This window comes from Mugil cephalus, chromosome 3 (genome assembly GCF_022458985.1).
Source record: "Mugil cephalus isolate CIBA_MC_2020 chromosome 3, CIBA_Mcephalus_1.1, whole genome shotgun sequence".
NCBI lineage: Eukaryota > Metazoa > Chordata > Actinopteri > Mugiliformes > Mugilidae > Mugil > Mugil cephalus.
The window spans coordinates 7,890,227-7,916,396 of NC_061772.1; the positions used below are offsets into that span (position 1 = coordinate 7,890,227).

General features: G+C 40.3%; 1 protein-coding gene across 1 annotated transcript; it reads left to right on the forward strand.

Moving 5' to 3' along the window:
- Window positions 1–391: 391 nt before the first annotated feature.
- Window positions 392–25,809, forward strand: adam10a (ADAM metallopeptidase domain 10a). The gene is made up of 16 exons (XM_047580079.1): window positions 392–717; window positions 5,515–5,665; window positions 11,808–11,926; window positions 12,434–12,592; window positions 16,521–16,621; window positions 17,002–17,160; window positions 17,320–17,412; window positions 17,641–17,824; window positions 20,871–21,034; window positions 21,139–21,322; window positions 21,447–21,597; window positions 21,710–21,893; window positions 22,003–22,114; window positions 22,255–22,475; window positions 22,622–22,748; window positions 22,857–25,809. Exons 1-16 carry the CDS (start codon window positions 666–668, stop codon window positions 22,958–22,960), a joined length of 2,265 nt encoding a protein of 754 aa, XP_047436035.1. The 5' UTR covers window positions 392–665; the 3' UTR covers window positions 22,961–25,809.
- Window positions 25,810–26,170: the final 361 nt, after the last annotated feature.

The window sequence follows — 26,170 nt, forward strand, 5'->3', positions numbered from 1 at the left end:
GCTGACAATTATTGGAAACCATGGTTACTTCCTCAATAAGTGTTCATAAAGACTGGCCCACTGGTGCAAAGCTTTTGCAGGATACTGCTATGAGGTATAATTAAATGAAAAATATTTTCTAACTAGTATAAACAAACTGACATTTCACAGCGGTACTGTCGAAATCATGGAAACAAAATTAAGGCGGATATTCCTACTTAAAATAAAATTTCCTGTTTCTCCACTTGTAAATACAATGAAATACTTAGTCAATGAACCCGGAAGTCGTGATATGCGGAAGTAATGCAAAGTAAACAAAGTAACCGAGCAACAGCTCGGTGAATGTCTGCATGTTGACATTTACACAACATAATTTTGTTTCCCTCCTGCAAAGCAGAATGATGTTTTAGAGGTGATTTGTGGTTGTTTGTCGCTCTATGACCACGGTAGTGGAGGGATGGGTGTGTCCACGCTCTCTTGGCGAAACCCGCCGGAAAGGAGGAGGGCCTGTTTGTCTGTCGTTGTGTATCTGTCTGTCTGTCTGGCAGCGCCGGTGTTTGTGATGGGAGCTAGCTAACTAGGAAGGGCGACTATAGCTTTAAGTCAAAGAAACGAAAGAAGAGTCAGTCAGCGCTGTCGCTGCTGGATCGCTTGGCTTGGTTACTGGCACTACGGGGGATTTCGATATGATATTTGTTAAACTAATTCTCATGCTCTGCTTCCTACACGACATTACAGGTAAGTTTTCTATGGACTTTAGCGGAAAGGAAAGTGTTCAGTGATCGTCAGCTGAGCTATGGCGCTAATCGGATCATGGAGTGGCACCCCGGCTATGTAACTTGCTAGCTAGCTGGCTAGTGTAGTGTTTGGTGTATTCCTGAGGTGCTGTGCGTACCTAGGCCAGGTTAGCCAGCCATTACTGACCGGGTATCAGGTTAATTAACTGTGCTTGGCTGATACAGCTTAAGTACTCCGAAAGAAATACGGTTCTTCTTTTTGATAGTTACCGAGTGGAAAATGGCGTTATGGTTTCAGCGTTTACAAACAGACTTTGTATATATCGTATATATTTTGTGTATTGTCGGGAGTGCCCGGGATGTTTAGCCTCGCTGTAATTAAATTCAAACTAGTTTAACTCGAAGTTCAGCTCCGCGGGTGAATGTCTGTGCAGCAGTTCACTTTTGTACTGTGTAGACATACGATACGCTGCTGAATAGCTGACTTTTACGTCTCTCAGAAACAAATGTAGAGCAACTTTTTTCACGGTTGACATGTAATAATACTTAATGAAAACGTTGTTATCAGTGGCTGTTTACAAGAATCTAAATTCCCCCAAAAGTTTCATGTTCTCGAAAGATATTAGTCACAGTCTGCTTGTACTAGAAGTTGTGGTAATTATTTTGAGGAATTACTTGTATATGGTTTTTAACTCGGCTACTTTACAAAAACAGTGTCTAGTGCTAACCTAGGTTTCCCTGTGACACTTAGTCTCTTATTAGTAAAACAAGAAGGCCAAACCTACATTGTTGTGTAATCTTTTAACATATAACAAAATTAATTGAGCTGTCCACACAGGCGATAAAAACTAAATGCTTCCTAAACATTTCTTTTCCTGTTATTTCCTGTTTAGAGTTTTTCCCAACTAAGGAGCTTCAACAAACCAAAAGTCAGACACGTCAAACACCTTTTAAACAGTGTGAAAGTGGTTTAAGATTCTCTCATAACCTGGTTACCATCTTAGATGGATGCTGTTAGTCATATGAGAAACACAGGACGGCATTAAAAAACCAGGACAGGAAAATCAACTTTATTTCTGCTTTTACTTTGTTGTATGATGGTACAAAGCTACATTGTTTAATAGACCATGTACTAGCAGGATTGTATGACATTATTCTCCAAGCTTCTCTTCTTTGATTAGATATCGACTTCGTCCTCTGGGAAAGTTCTGTTTCATGCTCCTCATGGGTTTGCGCTTTGAAAGAATGTTTCAATTGTGTGTCATGGTTCTTATGCTCGAGGTGCACACTTTGTTTTAAAAGCTTTTAAACAAGTCAAGATTGAGTGCTGCAATGTCCCCCTTGCTTCAACTTTCATTGACCAGACAGAATTGTAATTGATAAGATGAAGCGAGGGGCCGTGCGCACAATAACAAAGAGGAGAGGTGAACAGGAAAGGTGGAACAAACGATATCCTAGCAGTTGCTTCATTCAGTAAACCACAAACGGCCTTAAAATTCATGTTGAGTCTAAAGGCATCTCTTCTCTGTTTATCCTCTCCTACCATGCTCAGAATTTAGTCAGTTTCAGATAAAGTAGGTTATCTCGTTTTTGACAGAGCTGCTGTTACTTGGCCTACTCAGAGTGATAGCTTGTTGGGGAGAATTTTCTTGAGTAATGTGCCGTGGTGTTCTGTTATAGACTAAATTTGTCAGACCTAATGTTTGGAGATTTCATTCAGCCTTCACACTGCTTTTCCCCCCGGTAATATGTGATTTAAGGATAGACATTAAAGCCGCCCTGAGCTGTGGGATTCCTGAAGCTTTGTTAGCTACCATCACCCAGCATGCACAGGAAAGCGAGGCAGAGATCAGTTGTGATCCATGATGCTACCACCTCCTGTCAGTGGTTTCCTCTCTCTCAAGAACTGCACTTCACTGGGTTATTTGAGGCTGATACAGGCCGAACCGAAATCACGATGATTTAGCATTCACAGCAAAACCGTCTGCCAATACTTTCTCAGCTTCTGTTACTGCAGCTACGTCTTATTGAGGTAATCTGTTTTACTTCAACGTACGCCTTAAAATGAAGGCCGTGCTTCAGTCTGGTTGCATTGCTGACAAACCAGCGGAGAAATCCTCCCTTCGTATTGTGGAAGTGTTGTGTTTTCCCTTTAGACACGGCTGTAGCTCCTAATGAAAAAGTTTGCACATGTCTGTGTCCTAAATATGATCAGGATTAGGGATGTCACGATTACTCCATTTCACAATTAATCGCGGTATTAAGCACTACAATTAATTAATTGTAACGTTTCCTGAATACCGTCAGAAAATATTCTGCCGGAACCACAGTTAAGAGCAACTCAAACGGAACGAATACAAAGTGACGCAAAAGCCATGCAGCGTTTCCTCTACATTCATTTAGGAGCGGCGGGCGCCATTCCTAAATCCTAGCCACCTCCTTCAAATTTTTTTATTGATGCAAATACACCGCTTCCGCATGTGTCTGGCATGTCTGTCGGGTATTCGCAACTATTACAGATAACAGATAACAACAGATAACTATCAACAAATAACTGTCTTGCTCAGTTCTTAATCTACCGGTTACCACCGGTCACTTTGTAAACTTCCTCAAGTGTCTCCTCCACTGGACGGCGCTCGGTTTATCAATAAAGAACCAGGTTATTATGGCCCAGAAGTTTAATACCACATGTCCGTTTGTGTTTATAATCTCGTCTTTTGAGCGCTGGCGTTCTCGCTACACACTGGTCTGTTGACAGTATCACATGATGGTGGTTACCTGTACGTTAAATTATCCCACGTTTCATCGAGTGGTTTTCTTTTTGCTCAGGTGTATGTGTATACAAATACAAATATCATATAATTAGTAATATAATTGTATTTTGGCACCAAAAGATTGAAATAAAGGAAAATTTAAGACCTTTAAGGAGTGTTCATGTGATTTTACATATGAATAGATTTGTGAAATCAATCAACGCATAATAATAATAATCGTGATTATCGTAATATAATATAAATATAAATTCTCTGCCAATAATCGTACTAAGGAAAACTGTAATCATGACATCCCTAATGAGGATATAAGTAGTTATGTTTAGAGCACATAGTGACCTGCTTATTCAGATGCCACTGTAGATGAACAAATAATATTCATCCCTTCCTCTACAAAAACAGTAGGGAGACCTCTCATTTCACCATGCAAAAGAGCATTTATTTTAATTTTTTTTTTGTGTGTGTATAGATTATTTTGTCCCTTGTGTTCATCAGAGTAGCGAGTAGCTAGAATACTTAATACCAGTGCATTAAGGCTTATACTGTGGCTTCCAGTTGTATTTACACTGTAGTTTCCTATTTTATGTAAGCTATTTGCACTAGGTTACCCTTACAGGCGTCTGCTGACACCTCTGCTTTCTGCTCTACAAGCGCGCACATTCATGTGGTTGGCACATCCTCTCTGAGCAGTGTGAGCTGGCCGTGTTTGTTTTTGTAAAAAAAAAAACCCAAACAGCCTTGAGTAATTATCACCTCAGTCTCTCAACCCAAAACCAGTCTTGTCGTGGCTGCACTCTGCCACTCTTTGAACTGTAGAAGTGCTAAAGATGCTAATTGTTGAAATATTTTCTAAGTGCATTCATGGACAAGTTGCTGCTAGCCTGATACCGCCTGTCACTGTTTGGGGAGTTGCAACTCCTATCACATGGAAGTCTTACAGTTATGAACGAAAGAGAGCAGTCTCAAAATACAGGAAAGGTGAGGCACGTACAGTATGTTGTCCCCCTTTCCCCCTGGGAGGCTTTTAGCAGCATGTAAAGGTCCTCTATTATAAAAGCCTCAAGCTCTGTGGCAGTCGTGACTCTGTAAATAGAGCTCTTGCCTTTGAAATAATTTTCAAATTATGAGTTTGTTTGTTCCTCCCATCTCCAAAGACATTAACTGGTTAACTGGTGACTCTAAATTGACCCTAGGTGTGCGTGTGAATGGTTGTATGTCTCAGTGGTGGTCCTGCGATAGGCTGGTGACTTGTCCAGGGTGTAGTCCGCCTCTCGTCTGATGCCAGCTGGGACAGGCTCCAGCAACCCCCGCGACCCTAGTGCAGGATTAAGCGATACGGGAGATGAGATGAGATGAGATTGTTTGTTGTTGTTGTTGTTTCTTAGGTAAGGGGTTTCCTCCTCTTACAGTGATTGGAATGTAGATTAGCAGCAATTCAACAGCCTGCAACCATTTCACTCACTCACCCAGCTCACACAATGATATACAGTACTACTGAAACACAACCTCGGTCACCTGATGTGCATCATGTGCTCCTCACTTGTGCTTTAAACTGAGCACTTTCTTTGTCTTTGTGAAAAGAACAAAGAAATCGGTTAGGATGAAAGCTGGCAGGATTACCTCTGCGGGGTTATGGCAATAAGCTGAATAAGCCTGTTAAGCCTGGCAGTTGTACTATCGTCGGCCACTATTGTGGACATTCATCCCTGTTTTCCCAGCATGGCTCAGTAGGCCTTTTTTTCATGAAGACATTTTGACATGCTGGAGTAGGAAAATCACTGGTTAAAAACATAAATGCGTAATGACTTAAATATGTTGTTCAGTTTCTGTTTGCACTTGTTACACACTGCACTAAAACACAATAGTCAATAAGTAAACAAAGTTTGCCGTGACACCTCAAATGTATGTTCTGCAAAAGGTCGACTGCCCCGAAATGTTTGAATCCAAGTACAGAAGTAAAGAAAAACGTTGCCCGTGCAGCAGATGTTTCTCGACAAATATTAATGAGCCGCTGAACTCTCTTTCAGGTCAGTTTGGGAACCCTTTGAACAAATATATTCGCCACTATGAAGGATTATCCTACGACACCGAAGCCCTGCACAGCAGACACCAGAGAGCCAAGAGGGCTCTCTCTCCTCAAGACAAGACCGTGCACCTGGACTTTCATGCTCACGGAAGGTCAGTTGAAGTAGAAACGCACACACCTCCTCACTTATTCTGTCTCACCCTCTGTCTTCCAACTGATCCTCTTCATCTTCTGTCTCCACTCCATGTATAATAACAAAATTATATATAGTCACATGTTTGCATTAATGAGTGTGAAGTGCATTTGTGAAATGAATATGGAAACACTCAGTCAGCTTGCTAGTGCCTTTAGGCATCTTGTTTCTTACGATTTATGACTTGATTGTGCTGTTTTGATAATGAATACAGAGCTGCAGCAGCATTATAAAACACAATGTAATGTTATTAAGCTTGGTAACCATACATACTGTGTAACTGCAATAGAAACAAATAGTGGCAATCGTAAGTAATAATTTTAAAGCGCCTGATGTTTCCTTTGTTTAACTAACGTTTCAGGAGAATTTATTGATTTTTGTACTGTGTAGATTTGAAATCGATAGATACCTGCCTAACACAGTCTTCTCTGGGAGCACCACGTGTCATGTTACAGTTGTTCAAGACTCTAAAAAGACAAGACTAACCACGTTACTGCAGTCTGTAGTTAAATTCTCCACTTTCCTTTGAGCCCTTGGATTTTGAGTCTGTATAAATTGCACATTTAATTGAAGGTGATTTTTTTGTCAAGGCCAAGCTGTCTCAGTACAGTTGTGCCGTAGCTGTTTTGGAAACAGATTTTATCGGGCAGTAATGCAGTTTAAACATGCTAAGATTTTTATCAGCTGAGTTTTTGTTTCTGTCACTTTGTGTAAAGGGAGAACAGGTCTCAACTGAGAGAATTTGAATCAAACATATACAAGAAAGCTAGTAAGCATTTGTTAAGTTCATCAACACTGACAACAGATTATTTACATGTTTGCAGTTGCTCAGAAGAACGTGCCGTATATATTGTTTTACACTATTCATTACAGTTTTACTTAGCAGCGAGGACGGTTTGGGTGGCATTTGTGATGATGACCTAGAAAATAATTGTGTACTGCACGCAGGTACAGTATATCAAGTATTATCCGTGTATGGTAGGGAGTGTATTTTTAAGATGAGAGACAATGAAATAAGTAACATTGTTTCGACTGTGCTACATTTCAGAGAAATATAGAGCCATAAAATGAACCTTTTAAGATATATGTCTAGAGCCAACACCAGCTGTCACTGGGCGAGAGACACAGAGAGACAGATTCACACTCACACCTACAGCCAACTGACAATCACCAATGAACCTAACAAGCATGTCTTCAGGCGGTGGGATGAAGACAGAGTCACACAGCAATGAAGCAATAAAACCTTGGTGACCTTAAACCCTAATCTGCGACGCCGATCAAGCCCTACAAATGTTACAGAGAACCCAAAGACGAGATTCAGAAACTTGTTATGGTTTTTAAGGTGTGCAGTGATATGCACTATGGTTTGTCCTAGGTCACCAGCAAACTTTCTTATTTCTTTTTTTGTCACATGAAGTCATGAACAATACTGTACCTCAGCAGCAGCCACAGTTTCCTTTGTGCCTCCCCAGGCCCGTCTGTTTTGATTATCAGGGGCTTGTCTAACAGATCCTGTGCGTTTGTGTTCCTTCCTGTCATTGCTAGCGTTGCCTTAACCGGGTAATGTTGACAAAAACACAGTCTTGATTCTCTGATTCATTAGTATTTTTCTTTTACATAACCTCAAAGCCAAACACAGTTTAGAAATAGTTGTCTCTGTTACAACCATGAGTACTTTATTCTTTACGTGAATAAAAAAAAAAATATATATATATATATATATATTCTTTTTGCATATTGTAAATAAAAAACCATGGCAGCTGTAGAGAGTCCAGTTCCTCTGTGAGCTTTTGGAAGGATTTATTTTTGGCTATTTACAAAAAGGAAACTTTATTTCACGTATGGGACTGATTTCCAGCAAATGAAAGTATGAAATGAGAGAGCAGCTGCTCACAGTTGTATGTTTTTTGTGGTTTGTGCTCTTACCACACCCCCCCCTCCCATGTGTACTTTTGTGTCAGGTGGTGCAGCTTTGCTGTGCTGTCTCATTCTTTGTGAACTTTTTTTCTTTTTTTAAATAATATGAGAACATGTTAACAGGCTGGAATAGTTATAATAATGCACTATAACATTTCCATGTAGCATTCTTTGTTTTTTCTTTGTTTATTTATTTTTGTTTTGTTTGTTTTTGTTTTTGAGGGGGGGTCTTGAGTTGAAAGAATGGATCTGATGTGCAGCTACGGGCTGAGTGATGTCAGTTATGTGTGATTAGAGTGGGAAAACATGCGTTGCATGCATCTGCAAAGAAAACTGAAAGTTTACTGCAGCTGGTGTTGCTGCACAAACAGCAGATTTCTCAACGTCCCAGCTTCGTTTCGTACAAAAACAGAAATTGAATTTCAGGATATTGCCCAGCTCAAATGCTGCTGGGGTCATGTTTTTCACGGTCTGAGTTAAATACATACCCAATAGTCCCTCCAATGTACCACTTTCGAATTTCTGTATTACACAAGCTTACACAAGCTTACACAAGTAAGCATTGGTCTTCATCAAATATCAGCTGAGCTATTTCATAATGTGTTTTTTTTTAATCAGCGGGGTTGAGACTGCCATCTTGTTATTGAGATTAATGTTGCACGATAATGTTTGGTTGATTAAATACAGACACGGCCAAGTCTCTGGTTGTGAAGTTTAACGTGCCAGTGCAGTGTGTGCAAATAAAGGCTTCCACTCCAGCTTCTGTGAAAACCTGAGGCCGTACTGTTTGGCAGCATTGAGGTTTGTTGGAAGGGGAGAACAGCTTTCTTGTGTGTGCCCACTCACATGAATATTTGCGGCCGGATCAGGTGACGGAGCACAGCAGGGCACGGGGTCTGGAGGGCTCCTTCACAAAGAGATGTGCCAAAAAAGCCTTGACTAATATATTGATATATTGCTGGTGGAAGTGACCCATCTCACATTTGACTTTTGATTGTGAGAGGCACCTCTTTACACTGAAGTATGAAAATACTTGATAGATAGCTGGATGTATGTGGAGGCGCTCTGTTGATATCCTAATTATGTAACTTGCTTTTAGAGCTCCTCAGACTGTTGGTCGCTTGGTGTTTCCTGTTTTGCTCACTCCAGTGATGGGGGTGATGGTCGGTTCAACCAAGTGTATCTTGGAAATGGCGGCTCTTTTCCAAACCATTTCAGAGTATGACTTCCCAGATGGTTTTCCGTAACAACTGTTGTCCCTTTGTGTTGTGGGGTAGGATCTCCGTAGGGATGCTTAGTCACATTGGGATCAGGGGATTTTGGAGGCCTGGTCAGTGTCTTGAGTTTTTTGTTCAACAGAAACCATTCCTGAGCAGTTGTTGTGCAGCTGGGTGCGACAGTTAAGCACATTCTTAACACAGATGTGTCTTCCTCTATGATTAAATCTGATTAAAGTAGTTATTTGATCTTCAGCTGTTTTGGCCATAACTCCACCCTTCTCTCCAAAAAAACACAGAAACCAATATAGACCTGCAGCTGGCAGCTGCCATATGTCTCATACCCGGCCTGTACATAGTCCTTGGTTGGTTTTTAAGAATCGTACACACTGTGAGCAATTTGACAGATATTTTTAGTTAAGCTTAAACATTCATTTGCAAGTGCATTAAGTTCACTAGTGAAACTGAAGGAATTCAATAGTACTACAGACGACAGCCTCCGAAATGAAAACACGGTTGAACCAGCAGCACTGAACGCCATGACGTTAATAAACCTAATATTTAGCACAAGACTGTTAAATTAGAATGTAGTGAATTAGTGTGTTTAGTGTACCAAACATGTCCACATTCCTTTAGTAGTGTGAAAGCAGTACGTCCTGACATATACTCAACAGGTTTGCTCCTGCGTCAGAGGAGTTTTGCCTCAAGAAAAAAAACCCAAAAAAAACATAATCGCTATTATAAATGATCACCTGAAAAGAAAAGAGCACCTTAAAGGATATTTGTGCATTAGTAATGAGAGCTTTTTAAAATATTCTGGCCTTGTAGATGGTAAATAAATAAAAAAAAAGTCATGACGCACACACTCAAACAGAGCTGTTCCCGGTTCTGGAGCAGCAGGTGAAGCATGAAACCAGCTTTAGCCACATGTGATGGGACCTGCTGTTAACATGCGTTTCCAGGTCCCATCACATGTGGCTGAAGCTGGTCACTTGTGATCAGACAGGGTAGACCAGATTTTATCTTAATGCTAGGTCTGTATGTAGGGTGCTCCATGTCTTGGTGCCGGCCTGCTTACTGAGCAAAGCGACTCTCAGAGAACTGAATCAGTCTGATCAGCATTTGGGTTGTGTATATGAATAATTTATCAGTCAAACACTGTCTTTATCCTAAGCCTGCTCTCTTCCTATGTGTTGTCTGCCATGTTTATTTATTTATTTATTTATTAATAATATTCATTTATTTTTTTGTCTGTAACATAATGTGTTAAAAATGCACTTTCCAGTGTTGCATTTAGCTGGTTATAACTTCAGTCGAGTTCATAATCTTTGTCCCGTATAAAACCTATAAATAGTGAAATCTTTCTTTTAAATCGGGTGCGAACCAATGTGCTAATGACGGTGTAGAAGCAGATGAAACTCGTATATCATGTCACAGTTGTTCAGAAGATTCGTGGTAGTTTGACACGGAGTCAGACAGGATGAATTTTCCGCCTCTATTTCTGTGTTCACGTGGTGGGTGTCGACCGTTAATGGGCTCCAGTTGAGAAATTGTGACATTAGAATAAAACAAGGAAGGGGTTTGGTTTGTGTCACAGTCTAAAAATATGGAGGTGTTATGTCTTTCATCGAGAGGTTGTTCAGTTGCTTTATAAACAAGAATTACCCCCATTTTTTGGACACTACATTGGTTTCTGAGTATTAACATGTGACATGATCAAATGCTTTGTGAAACCGTAAAAACGCAAAGTAAATTTCTAACTGAATAATCTACTTTGAGATGATCAGCGGCTGTGGCCAGTGTCGCCATGGTAGTAATATGGAGTGACTGAGCTTTGGATGAGGGTAAAGTTACGAGGTCATATTGATTATTGTAGGGGCTATTAATAAATTGGATAAAGGCCAGGAACTGTAATGGGAGTGCCGAGTTTAATGACAGCCAGAGGAATTTATTTTACATCTATTGCCACATCTATTTTCTGTGTCACAATGCCACCTTCAAAATGCTGGTGTAGGTCGAAGAGTCATCCTGGAGAGGGAAATCCTGGTCTCTGTCTGGTCTTGAAACGTTATTCGCTTCCTAACTTGTTTCTCTGACACCATCTGTGTGTCTCTTGTGCTTCCTGTGTTATTTGTTGATTTCTAAGTTTTCATGTGTTTGTATTTCATTTCAGTTGTGCTCGTATGGCCTTACAGTTTATCCCCATAAACACACCACCCGCACATGTAAACCCTTATCTTATAGGCTGTAAATCGGTTGTAAACAGGTTGTTCAAAGAGAACGTGCCCATCCTGTTTGACAGTTCTTTGTCTCACCCTAATGAGGTGACTGCCTGCCTTGAAAAACAAAAAATCATTTTACTGAAGAATACTAAAGCGTCATAGCCTCAAGGGGCCAGACGGATTGTTGAATCAGTCTTCTGGAGAAAGAATCACACTTTGAGACCTAACCATGTGATTGCAAAAGCGATATCTAGCAAGGAGGCCTATTCATATGAACTACTCACTACATCGCCTCAGGTTTCTCAGAAACTTGTGGCTCATGTGCACCTCATGTGGTTCTTACATTTTTGTGTTTGTCACATTTTCATATCGTTCTTATAACGGGACAGATACAGAGAAATTGCAGCATGACTCTCCACAAGTGCTGGTGTGTTTTTCCTTGTGACATAATTCTTCTTCCAATGAGCATGTGAATACTGAGCAACAACCAGCGGAGCAGGGAGGGAAATCTCTGCAAAAATGACTAAATAATGCTGCAATCTTTGCCAAGTCTTCCGTGTATTGTCCCAAGTGTTTGTTGGCCGTGTGCGTGCGTGTGTGTGTGTGTGTGTGTGTGTGTGTGTGTGTGTGTGTGTGTGTGTGTGTGTGTGTGTGTGTGTGTGTGTCTTGAAGATATATACATATATAGCGTTTGGTGCGTTTGATACTTATTCTAACTGCACTTTTTCTTCTTTCTTTTTTTTAGATATTTCAACTTGCGGCTGAAAAGGGATACGGCTCTGTTTTCTGATAATCTCATCATTGAGGTATCAGGGGTGGAAACACCCGCTGATACATCACATATTTACAGTGGAGAAATTTACGGTGAGTCACACATGTGAGACAACATGTACTAGGTGCGGATTCTTCTGAGGAAATGAGTCAATCACTGAAACAGTTTAGCTATGTGGAGCAACTTCTTTAACATTTCACCAGGTCTAAATGTGAAACTTAAATGTTGTTTTGGTCTAACCATCAACAAATCCCTGTCAGAATCCCGCATGACTTGACATGGTTTTATCTGTCATCCAGTTCTTCCTTCCGCTTGTATTCACATCGTTTCCTGGACATCTTCCTGCTGTTGGCTTCCTGCTGGTCTCCAGCAGAGTTCAATAGAAAAACAAGTCTTTTATTCTGTATTGACCAGTGTGTGAAACAAACAGAAGGAGAGCTGAGAAAGCAGTACACTCTGAGAATATTCATTTATGAAGTTTTTTTTAAAAAAAAAGTAATAATTGATAAATTCTAATAATAATCTCAGTGGAAATCTACAGGATGAACAGGTCATGTGTTGTCTACCTCTGCTCATCCTATTTCTCTTCTGTGTTGCAGGAGAAAAGGATACGCTGACCCATGGGTCTGTGGTTGATGGACGCTTTGAGGGCTTCATTAAAACCCACCAAGGAACATACTACGTTGAACCCTCAGAGAGGTACCTAGAGAACAAGAACGTGCCCTTCCACTCCGTCATCTATCACGAGGACGACATCAGTAAGTATACTTGTCATAGACAAGACACTACATTTCCAAAATCAATATTAACTGCATACAAAAAAAGTCTAAAGTACAGGTTTGGACACAACGGTACTTTTGATAAGCACCTTTTAATAAGCACCCTTTGAGATCCACCTGCTAAATAAGAATAATCCAAGTTTACGCTTACAAAGATGTGACACAATTAAAAGCTGAAAGGCTTTCAGTAGTATATGTTAGGCCAACATGACTCTAGTGTTATGAAATAGTGAGGCTGATGGCTAAGCCCTTCATAGGCTAGTGTGACATAATTGGAGAAAAGGTTATGTTCGTCAGACTGGTAGCAGCCGTATTTGGTTCATGGTCCTGCTGTGGACGATGTGGTCAGTATTTATTCTAGAGGTCAAACTGCTGACAGAAACTGCATGACTCATAGAAATGACTCCAGTGAGACTCGAACCAGTTTCAGAAATTTATAATCAGGAAGTTTGAAGTTCCCAAATCTTTCCCTCAAGAATAGACACCTCTGATAATCTGTAGGAGTAATCAGTACAGTTTTAGTGTCTGGTCAAAAGAGTCAAAAGACAGTGGAGTAATTTGATACTCCTGATGCCAGCCCAAAGAGGAAACGTTGGCACATAGGCAGGGAGTCTGATGTAAACCTACCCTAGATTTGTTCTGCAGTTTCACCTGCTCTCTGAAATACTCAAACACACAGTGACCAAACTAAAGCCAAACCTACTGTATCTGAAACTGGTTTGGAGATTGTAATGGTGTAGAAGCTGCTATGTAGTGGCTCCAGTAGTGGTTCATGATATGTTGATGTCACCAGCTCATAACAAGAAAATTTCATTTTGTGGAATAAATGAAAGGATTATCTTAATCATGAAAAAGAAGAGACAGTTTCAGACGAAAGTGACAAAAAAATAACAATCCATACAGTAGGACTGGGCAATATGACCCAGATATATTATCTCAGATTTTTTCACCCTAAACTATATTCTAACTAAGTTATCAATCCAGACTGTTATAACTGAATATTTGTGAAGGGCCATAGCCATGCAGGTCATGGTATATTAGACAAAAACAATAAGGCCACTGAATAACAAAGACAACTAAATATGTTGGCTTTTGTAAGATCAAGGTTTTTTTCATTCTTAAAAATTCTTAAAATAGAAAGCAATTCATCAGTATGTACTACGGTTGTATCCAAACTGTACTATGAGCTACGCCAAGCCAGCTCTCACAGTTCATTGTATATCAAACAGAAAAGAGAAAGGAATGTGGTCTCTCACTGTCTGTAGATGAGTGGAAAATATAATGTAAATTACAGTGGGAGACAACATGCTCAAATACATGGCGAGAATATAGTGTATAGATTTTTCATTGCATCCTTGCTACAACGAGCACAAATACCAAACGCAGATTGTTGGAGAGCTTATGGAAACGGCGAAGCTAAACACTTTCATATCTTTTGGGAATGCCCAGTCTTAACTATATACTGGAGAGAAATACACTGTCACCTGGAAGTGTTTTTTGGTGTAAACATCCCACATAGACTTGACACTTTGTATTTAGGGAATATTACTTTTGACCGATGGGACTATAGAGATAAAAAAAACATCTCGCTTACACTCTTGGCTGCAAGCAAAAAGGCTATTTCCAGAAGGAGGTTAAAACCAGATCCTCCCACCATAGAAGAATAGTTACAAGCGACTCGAGATATATATGCCATGGAAAAATTATCCTACTCTCTCAAAATATAAACCGAGCAGTTTTATAGCATGTGGCCTAAATGGACACCATATGTTAAACACATAAGATCAGATTTGTGCTGATTAATATTTTTATTTTGTTACTGTGTAATTTTGTATACTCAGTTTCATTTTTGAGAATTGTGAAGTGTGGAAAATATAGAATTCCCTGCCACTGAAAACTTCCTACAGGCTTCAAACGATGACCCTATGAGATGCAAAGTAACTTCTGCTAAATACCCACAGCTCAGTAGAACTGTCTGAGTGTTCAGCATATGGATGGACACAGTTTAAAAGTGAACAGGTGTTTGTCTGTACTGCCGCCATCTTGTGTATCATCTCGTATTGAGCAACATTTCTCCCATTCGGTTTCATGCCTGAAATTCTTAAATAAACTTGTTGCGCTGCTGCTTTTGGTTACAACAACTTTAAAACTAACATTGGAATGAACTATGGTTTGTTTGATGTGTGATGCTGCACAACCAAACCAGTTGGAAGTAAGAGAAAAGGCATTAACCAATTACATTTTATTTATTTATTTTGTTCATACTATACAGAATGAAAGTTTTGTTTGTTAGTGTTAGTGTCTTATGGCCATCTAATTGGCAGAGTTTCATGTTTACATGACTTGCCTACTTATCATTGCTGAGTCGGGTGGATCCTTACAAACTTGTGTGGATGTTTTTAAAAAGTTGTGCCATGGTGTTACAAGTCAGGAAGGGTCCACTTCATTCAGTTGTGATGGCTGAGTTAAACTGTGTGTGTGTGTGCCGTGATCATAATATTATACAACAATTGTTGGAACATGTTGATCAATGTGAATAATGTGCTTTTTTAGACATTTTCTTTATGTCGGCTGGAATATTGAATTGATTTTATGAGTAAATCGTTACAGATTTACTGTGTGAGATGTACTCATAGTCATCAAAATAAAACTACTTGAATTTTAACATTCAACTCACGTCAAATTACCATTTGTAATGACTTGTACCACCCATGAAATCTTTTTTTTTCTTAGAAGTCTCTTTGTGGGTTGTGATGCTGATATCAGTGCTCTCTTTTTATTCTTGGCTTTTCTCACTACTTTTTACTTCTGCCCAAAAGGATGCAAAGGCCTTTTGATGAGCAGTTGAATGAGGCGGCATTCACTGTGGGTAGAAAGACGGCGTTCTGAAAAAAAATTCAACAACACATTGTCAGAGGCTGAATGTGTCTTTTCAGTGTCTGGCCAGTCAGTTTAGTAACCAGCACAGGACTGTTCTCTTTAGTGAATGACCAACAATGGCTGCATGACATTCAATCCAAAATCTAATGTCCTGTGTCACTATTAAATACAAGGTGCTCAGAAGTAAGCGATCCACAAGTTTGAAACCAGCATCTTCAAAACACATCGACATTATCTGTATTTTTTTGTTAGTGTTCAAGATCTTTTGACCCAGAGCCATCAGTCAGTGTGCTGACCTGATAGTATCGAGCATTGAGCGATCCAAGTCAGTTTTTATTACTTTTTTGCACATTCACAATTCTACTTAGACCAGCATTGTAAAACTATACAACATAAATTCTCTTCTCAGTTCTGTGAAGTACTTCCATGGGGCAGATTTGTTAAGTTGTGTTTTTATGAGCTTTCGTTTTGTTTACAGCAGCCATAAAATGAATATAAAACACCGGGCACGACTTCAAAAAAAAATGAGGGCGTCCATAATAGCTGTAATGTTAATGTAATATGTCACTGGTTATCTCTACCTGCCTTTTCCGTGACGGTGAGGAACTTTGAAATCATTATTTCATGTGGGCGTGGCCCCTGGTGTCAACAGCTTATGTCAGTATGAGATACCGCCTCGTTTTTGTAATCAGCCGCTGTAGCCAAATACCTTTACTGTAGTTGGACACGGAATACTAAAAGTTGTTGAACTGTCTGTTGTTCATAAGAAAACTCGTCATGTATTACTGTGACATGATGGCGCCGTTTGATATTTTCTGACCTGAACTCCTTGGTGCTTCTCTCTGCTCAGATTGAAAGTTGAAACATGTGAAACGAAGGGTAAGATGGAAATGATTTATTAGGGCTATAGCTCATGCTCAAGTTTTTCTGTTCGATGAAGCTTTCTTGCAGCTCTTACTACTAAAGAGATCCATGATGCAGTGTAAGCTCTTCACTATCATTCTCTTATCTCCTCCCTAACTACCAGATTATCCTCATAAGTATGGCTCAGAGGGCGGCTGCGCTGACCACTCCGTGTTTGAGAGGATGCGGAAGTACCAGGCGTCAGGAGTGGAAGACCCAACCAAAGTAAGAGCCAGGTTCACAACAAAACCCCTTCCCCCGTTCACACTCATAATTGAATGCACAGATGGACTGGAACCATAGATCCTGTCTCACTGCCAGTGTACTTTACATGTACCTTAAGGCCCTGTACATACACATGTTTTCAATCTGACACGTGATTATTAGCAATGTTGGAGCCATGCTCAGTCCTTTTTAAGTACAACTATGTAAACTTTTATCCCCAGTGAATTTGATAGCATTTCTTCAGTGCAGCACGTCTTCCTCTAGAGAAACTATTGAAGAACTCATATGAGTGGCAACTATCATGGCATAAAATGTTTTTGTGTAACCAGAGTTGATTATTTGGCAGAAGATAAGGTTAACCATCCATATTTATTGCACAGAGGGCGAAAGGTAAGCTGGAGAAAGGCGGCTCCTATGGTCCTGTCGTTCTAAGGAGTAAGAGGGCAGCAGGGAAAGAGAACAACACCTGTCAGCTCTTCATCCAGACAGACCACCTCTTCTTCAAATACTATGGCACAAGAGAGGCCGTCATTGCCCAGGTATGCAGACATACGGTCTGTAAATATTACTGAAGTTTTCAAGTCTGATGTCACTGCTATACCATTAGTAATGACAGGAGTCAGCCTGCATTGGTCCGTTGTTTTTATTCACTGCGGTACTTTCCTCACTACTGATTTAAACAATCCCATTCTCCCCAGATATCCAGCCATGTGAAGGCTATTGACTACATTTACCAGGCCACAGACTTCATGGGCATACGAAACATCAGTTTCATGGTTAAAAGGATCAGGGTGAGTTGAATATCTGCAAACCTAAGGTGAATGTCAGTGACCATTTCAAGTGTGAACATATGGGCTATGGTACAGAATCAGTTTATATAACAACCGACCTTTGGACTGCAACTTGCTAATTGTTTAGTGGTTAAGTCTGTTTGGACAGACTGGGTGTCTGCCATCAATGCGGGTGGGTCTAGCCTACCTCACCTTTCTCTTCTGATGGTTTAACTCTCTTTATTCTAGATAAATACCACCGCAGATACCCTCGACAAAACCAATCCATTTCGCTTTAGCAACATCGGGGTGGAGAAGTTTTTGGAGCTCAACTCTGAACAGAACCATGATGACTACTGCCTGGCCTACGTCTTCACTGACAGGGATTTCGATGATGGCGTGCTAGGCTTGGCCTGGGTCGGGGCTCCCTCAGGTTGGTCCCGAACACAATCAGAACCCTGTCATTGACTTCCTGTGTTGATACTGATACTGTGTTGTGGTACTGGAGTAGTTTAAGTCACCGAGTTTAACACTACTGTATTCAACAAACATTTTTCATTAGTCTATCAATTACTTTACTTTATCTGTGATTTTTCTGAGTCATCAGTGACACATGTTTATGATACTGTTCCTCACGTGACCATAAGTGACGTGTATTTCTGATTAGGGATGGTCATTAATTTAGGGTATATGGTGGTAATGCCCATTGAAATTGGATTGGCACCTAGTTTGTTTTAAGTTGTATTATTTACCTGCCTTGCTTCCACATAAAGCATAACGTTAATGGGAATCTATGTCATTTATGCTAGTGTGCTGGAGAGCAACTTTGCCATACTCGTCATTAGCATCTGCTAGTGCTTGTGCTTAGTGGTGGTAGTCCATTTAATTTGGACAAAAACTCCTCTTTGTTAGGTCTTATATTAGCTTGCCTCACTGTGGCAGCCCCCATAATTGTGGATGAACATTTTGAGTAATCAGCCTGTTCTTAAAAAATCATTTACGTAATTAGTAAAAGCGACATGACTTTTTAAGTCCTACTGTAGTAGCTACAAGGACCATTTATGCAAAGTTCCATTGTGATATATCATACGAAAGAGGAATTAACTTAAGCACATCTGTATTTCGACATTGGTATATTTGAAAGAACATAATACTGTTGTATTAAAGTATAACTAATGTAATCAAAGTAATATGCTTGCCCATAGAAATGCTTTTATTTGTCCTTCTTGAGAAAGATTTGTGCTGCGTTCCTCCATCAAAAGTCTTCTCAAATGTATGAATGATAAGTACAATGAGCCCTTCTTCATATCCTTAGAATGAGCTCAGATACCATCTCGACATGAGGAATATGCCATCAAACCCAAACGATCAATACCAGCAAATGTGCAAGGCTGTTAGCTGAAGGAGTCGTTTGGGTTTTGAAGATGGAGGAGAGATGGGTTGCAGTGAGCTGTGTGGTGAATGTTTGAACAATGTTTGAGGCTAAAATGGGTAATATTGGTTGTGACCAGCTGAGTGCCCTTAGTGGAAGGCCTACACAAACACACGTACGTGTTGTATACAAACAGAAAATATGTATGAGTCATAAAATGTGCAGTCATACTCACATGCACTTAGACATAATGAACACATTGTTTATTGCTTTAAGTGCTTTGGTCTTGTGTTTCTGTAGAAACCGCCTCCTAATGACTGGATTTATGGATTATGGGAAAGGGAGCTGCACTGCAGGCATTGCTAGTGATTTTTAGTGTTTTGTTGAGTTTTTAAATGAAGTACAAAAACACAATAAAACACTTTTTTTTTTAATTACAGAAAAGCACCAAAGGTCAGAGACCAGATACTCTATAGGCGCATGCTTCAGTTCTCTGCGCAGCCATGATGCCCTATCTATAAAACAGACATTTCATTACATTTAGATCATTGTCGTTTAAAAAAATAAATAATTGTCCGTATGCCTTGTCTTATGCATTTGTATGATATATGGTACACCTTTGTTAAAATCTATAATCCAGATTCTAATAAACTACCACTGTAAATTAAACAGGGCCTACACTATGAAGAAGAATGGTTTGTCTCTTTCTGGTACTTCATATTTACAGTTCATTCAGAAAAATACTCAGTCCACTTTATTTAATTGTGGAATTATTATTATTATTTAGTCCCTTCATTTTGGTCTTTGTTGAAGCCACTGTGGCAGTAGTTATAGCTGTCGGCATCTGCAAGTTTGCACACCTGGATTTCGGTGTTGTTCCTGGCAGATCCTTTCAAATGACGTTTTACTGGATTGAAAGTGTCTGAGAATGGACATTTTCGTCACAGATGTTGAATAGGATGTATTCTCTGCTTTGCCTTGGCCACTCGAGGGCAGTGTCCCAAGGCCACTCCAGTGTTGTGTTGGCTCTAGGACAAAACTCAGTATGGCCGGCTCTCCAGTGTACAAAAATGACTCTGAATGTTAAAGTGGCTTTTGGACCCATGTCCATTCCTATTTGGTTACTCATAACTCACAGTAAGGAAGACCTGTGCCAGGTTTAAAATTCTTCCATTTCACAGTTATTTAAGTGGTCCTTTAAAATAAAATCTGCAACAAGACAAAGTTCAGGGGTCTGTAGGTGTTCATTATGTGTTTACACAGCTGTAGAGAGTGAAACGGTTCTTGGCTACAGTTTTTAATGGTTATTAGCACATGTTCTTCTTCGGATGCAGCTGGTCAGGGTTTGGCTTATTCTGTGATTTTGTAATGCTTCCTCACCCCCCATTAACATTTTCCGAGATGTTCATCTCCAGTTCAGTCATAACGTGTTTGAGGTACTTTTGGAACTTTTGGAGACAATGACTAATAGTTTACATAATGTACCATTTAAATTATAGTGTGATTTTAATGATCACCCTGATCGTATTACTGGCAACTAATATAACATTACCTGTGTGAATGGCACAGGTAATGTTATATCTGTCTGTACCTGTTATATCTGTTGTATATCCTTAAAGTAATCTGTTGGCAGATTTTTGTTTTATAGTAAGTGTCTGTACTATAACAGACTCACACTTGGATGAATATGGTATCCAGGAATTCTTAAAATTACCGTAATTCATGGCCTTCTGTGAACTGTGGAGCAGCGACGCCTGCTGTGATAGAGCTGTTGACCTCCTCAGGAGTAACTAGCAGCATCAGTGGGCTACTCCACCCGCTGTGTGTGTGTGTGTGTGTGTGTGTGTGTGTGTGTGTGTGTGTGTGTGTGTGTGTGTGTGTGTGTGTGTGATGTTTGTTTTGAACCTGCTGAGAAATCTGGCTCTTGGCTTCAATTGAGTTCTTAACTAAATGAACAAATAAACATGCTGGCTGAAGCCAAGTCATTTTATGTAATGTTTTACTTCAGTTTGCAACAGTAAACTAACCAGTTATTGAAAAAAAAAGAAAACATTACATTATGTAGTAACACATTCCACTCTTGCTTTTTTTCATACCCCTGCAACAGGAAGCTCTGGGGGCATCTGTGAGAAGAACAAACAGTACTCAGACGGGAAGAGGAAGTCTCTGAACACTGGTATCATCACTGTTCAGAATTATGCCTCACACGTCCCTCCCAAGGTCTCACACATCACCTTTGCTCATGAGGTCGGACACAACTTTGGCTCTCCTGTGAGTACGATTTGAAACACTGGCTAATAATCTGCTATCGCTCACCAAGCTGTGAAAGGTGATATATGACGCCTTCTCTCCTCCACTTGCTTACTATTTCACAGCATGACTCTGGCATCGAATGCACCCCTGGAGAGTCTAAGACGCAGGACAAAAAGGAGCAAGGGAACTACATTATGTATGCCAGAGCCACTTCAGGGGACAAGCTCAACAATAACAAGTTCTCCATCTGCAGCATCCGCAACATAAGTGCTGTTCTGATGAAGAAGAGAGACGACTGTTTCGTCGGTAAATTATCACCCCTGTGTTTGTGCACTTGTGCATCTATCTTTCTGAGAACCAGTTTTGAGAGAGCGTGTGTGAGAGAGACTGTTGAGTGTGAGTTTTCATTTTGTTGCGTCTGTGTGTGCAGAGTCTGGCCAACCTATCTGTGGTAATGGACTAGTGGAGGAAGGAGAGCAGTGTGACTGCGGCTACAGCGATCAGTGTAAAGATCCCTGCTGCTATAGCGCCAATGAGGAGGAGGGCAAAAAGTGCAAGCTCCGGCCAGGGAAAATCTGCAGGTCAGATTTTGTATACTGCTGTAATTCATGAAAGAATCCTTGACCAAAAAAAACATTGCTGCTTGGTGCATAGCATTAGTTTGACTTTTGATTTACAATTGTTGTTATGCAGTCCCAGCCAAGGCCCATGTTGCACACCAGAGTGTAGTTTCCGGGTGGATACTGCCAGTTGCAGACCGGAGTCTGAGTGTGCCCAAGAAGGACGCTGCAACGGAGCTACTGCTCTGTGTCCTACCTCAGCCCCAAAGGCAAACTTCACCACATGCCATTCAGAAACACAAGTTTGCATCAATGGGGTAAGCTATTAATATTAACCACCTTCAATTTGTTTACTGTCTGGTTTTCCCAGTTTGTTTGTGTATTTTATATGACGTTTTTTTCCTGTTACCTGCTTGTTTGGGACAGGCCTGCTCTGGTTCGATTTGTGAGAAGTACAACCTGGAAGTGTGCACCTGTGCCAGCGAAAACGACAAGAATGAGGCAGCGGAATTGTGCCACGTGTGCTGCATGGAGAAAAGTGAGCAACCGCCTGCAGGACTGTTCGCAGATCGCAGTATATCGCTCTAGTCATTTTAGATCACAGTAGTATTATCTATTATTTGTGCTATTATTTCTGGTCAGTATTTCAGAGATCACGTGCTCTCTTTGTGCCCTCAGCGAAACCCAACACCTGCAGCAGCACAGGCTCAGCCAAATGGACCACGTTCTTCAACAACACGGTCATCACGCTGCAGCCCGGCTCACCGTGCAACGACTTTAAGGGATACTGTGATGTGTTCATGAGGTGTCGCCTGGTGGATGCAGACGGCCCTCTGGCAAGACTAAAGAAAGCCATTTTCAATCCGCAATTCTATGAAACTATTGCGGAGTGGATAGTGGTGAGTAGAACAATGTTCTGTACAGTGTACAATAGCCAAGTCTCAGTTCAGGCTTTGATAAAGATTTGTCAATAGAATGACACAAATCCATGGAGAGACTGTTTCTGCAGTGTTTTAAATATCTTTTGTTTCGCTCTATTTTTTAGCACCACTGGTGGGCTGTACTGTTGATGGGCATCGCTCTTATTATGCTCATGGCTGGTTTCATCAAGATCTGCAGTGTCCACACTCCCAGCAGTAACCCAAAACTTCCCCCACCAAAGCCACTGCCAGGTACAGTACATCATCCAGTTACCTCTAAAAGATGGATGGATGGATGGATGGATGGATTAATAGATAGATAGATATTGTGAAACTAACTGTGCTCTCAATAACCTGCAGGTACACTGAAAAGGAGAAGACGGCAGCCCAACGCGCAGTCACAAGGCCAGCGCCCTTCCCAACAGCGCAGAGAGGACTATCAGATGGGACAGATGAGACGCTGAGATGCTGGTCTGCTCTTTGCCTTCTGCTCTTCTTAGTGCCTACAATGGGAGCACTTCACTCCAAAGAGTTACCTTTACGACATATTGCAAAATTCAAAGAACCTGAAACTGAAACATTTTCAATGGAGAATACCCAAAGTGTTTCTTGGGGGGGGGCGTAACAAACTCACTCAGCACCTCTGCTCCAGGAGCCAGGTTAGCAGTGGTTCACATAGCTTTTATAGGAAAATAAATATTTTTTCCAAGGAGGGACGAGGAGAAATTCACTGATCTCTGTATTGTGGTCTTAATTGTATTTTTTTCTTCTTTGAATGTGTTTTTTTTTTTTTTTTTTTAAACAACAAAATGGAGGAGAGAGAATCGGCTCTGCTAGAGTCGTCTTCCTCTGTCCTTTAGCTCTGCAACCTCTTTCTTTCCTGCTCTTCCTTTCTGAAACGCTGCCATCATCAGCACGATAGCAGGACATCAAGTCAAAGTTTTTGCTGCCAATCAGAAACAGCATTACGACATTGTGTTGGATGAAAACTTGCCAATGTGTTTAGGTTGTTTTAAACCAATCTACCATCGAAACCTTCTCATTTGTTAGTCATACACTTTTCCGTGTGCAGTCGTTTTGTTCTGGGTTTTCTGCTTGGTTTTCTCTATGATGAAGATTCTTTACTGTTTTGATTCAATTTTCTCAGGATCTCAAAAAAACAAACAAACAAAAAAAACAAAACAACAACAGCAAACGTGTAAAAGATGGCTGCATGCTTATTTCAGGGTAATGTCCCTCCTGGTCGAAGCTTGTACAGAAGGGTTCACATTAGCCACCATGCAACGTAGAGAACAGAAAAGAATGTAGATAACTAATATGAATATATGTCATCTGTCGTCAGATGAAGGGGGGAATTAAACATTTGAATATATATATATGTATTCCTTGTTTTCAGAGGGTTTTCCATAGTGATATATAGTCTGGGCCTGGAATGAATGAGAGGAAATATCTTTTTATCAGCCTGACAGCATCACGGCTGTTGTTCACTGACTCGTTGCTTTGTCACTGACGTTTGCAAAACGACGACTCTGAGCTACACAGGTGTGTGTCTTTACGTTGAGAGTGACAACAGTGAATGCCAAAACGAGAATGTGTTCAAACCAAACTCTGCTGACAAATAAGCCCCCATATACAGGAAGTTGTTCCAGAAATTAAGTGTGCAGGTGTGGTTGTTGTGTCTGCTCTTTTTCACCTGTTACGACCAGTCTTTTTAAATGTCACACACCTGAAAATGTCAAATACAAACCAGTTTAAATCAGTTGGATCCTCTGGGCCCCTTTTACCACATACAGAGCTGCTTCAAATGTGATTAAAGACGTTTTATTTTATTGATTTTAATTGCAGTTCAGATTACTTGTATATGTAGAGAAATTAGAGATTCTAATTTAATTGTTGCTTCGTTGCTGCTGTTAGCTGACCTTTGTCAGAGCAAACAATCACTCTGTGTGTGTGTCTGTGTGTGATCCATCCACTATTGTCCTGTTCCTTTTTTTTTTTTTTTTTTCCTCTACTGATTGAGGTTTTCTCAAGGGAGCGTTGTTACCCTTGTTACACCCTTTCGGTTTGTATAATTGCATTAAAAATGTGCCTACTCCGAGCAGCGTGACTGAAGTTGGTGTACCGCTGTCAGTGATCTGTACCACGGCTGAAACGATGCATGATGGGATAGTTTCCTCTCATGAAATTGAAAGAACGGCATTGGAAATGGTGTCGCTTAGAGCATGGCAATGTAGGATACAACAGCAGATGTACACATTTGATACATTGTAGATAGACATGCAATATATCGTAAAATCAAGCGATGCATCATTATATTACTTTATTCCACTATTCTTTCACTATTCTTTTCCAGATGTTTTTGTTATTCATATATTTTTTAACTATATATATATATATATATATACACACACACACACACACACACATCTATATCGCCCAGCCGTAATTTGGCTTAGTTTGAGTGGTCTTCAGCCAGGGTTACATTAGGTCAACTTCACTGACAGGTGGATTAAATGTACATGCATAGTTTCTTCAAATTATTAACAGCCTCACCTTTGAGACAGTTGTTCCGAGCACAGCTTACAACTCAACGAGCGTATTTTCCTTTCTGTGCAAGATGACGCGCTGTCGTGTCGTCGATCAGATTCTATGCAACTCCACGGCGAATGAGTTGGCCTCTTCACAGAGAAATGCCTTCAATGGGTACATGAGAAATTCTCTTTTGTTTTCATAACACAGTGGTTACTCGTGTCCTTGGCAAACTTTCTGAACACATAAAACGAAATGCAATTCTCTGTTGCTCCTTTTATCGATTGCGTTTATCTTTTCGGTGCTACTTGTAGTGCTTCTTCTTGGGTTAGAGCTTAAAGTATATAAAGTATATTTTTCACTATCTTGGGCAAATTTTAAAGCTTTTGTGTGTGTGTGTGTGAGAGAGAGAGAGAGAGAGCGAGCGCTGCTTTGCTGAATCATCCTGATCCTTTCTGTTGACATGGTATGTTGTGGTTAACACTGGGAGTTAGGGGTAAATACTCGGGGAAATCTTTCTTCCTTTCACATGTGACTCTTCAATACTGAGAAAAATGTGCACTGAGATGTAAGTGATGTGAACAGAAAGTCCTCTATGGTGAAGATCTAGTACTACTGTCTAATTTTCATGTGTTTTATACAATGTCTTTAAAGGTCTTTTTGTTTTTGTTTGCTTTTTTGTTCTGTTTCCCATCCTGCGTTCTTTGGGAATTTAACTGAATTTGCAAAGATAATATTTCTCTTGAACTACTTGAAATGCTTAAATAAACCAGAATTGACCAAAGGTTGGATTTCACCATTTGTACTATGATTGTCTGATAGTTTTGGTTGGCTACATCTTCAAATTAGCACCGCATATAAAATGTGGAAGTTCTTTTTGTTACAGCACAGAGGTGTCAGAGTTATGGCTGTTTGGAGTCCCTGTTTCTTCTGGTTCAGTAAGAAAAGATTCAACTGGTAGAACGTTGTGACACTTACAGCTGGCAGCGCTTTGAAACCACTACCAACATAATCTCCGACAACTGATTTCTGTTTACCCATTGAACCTTCATTTTCATTCAGCTGGATATTCCACATTTGATTCAGTTTGTCTGTTTAATTCTGTGACACGAAAGCACCTGCATGTGCAGGAATAAATCAAATCA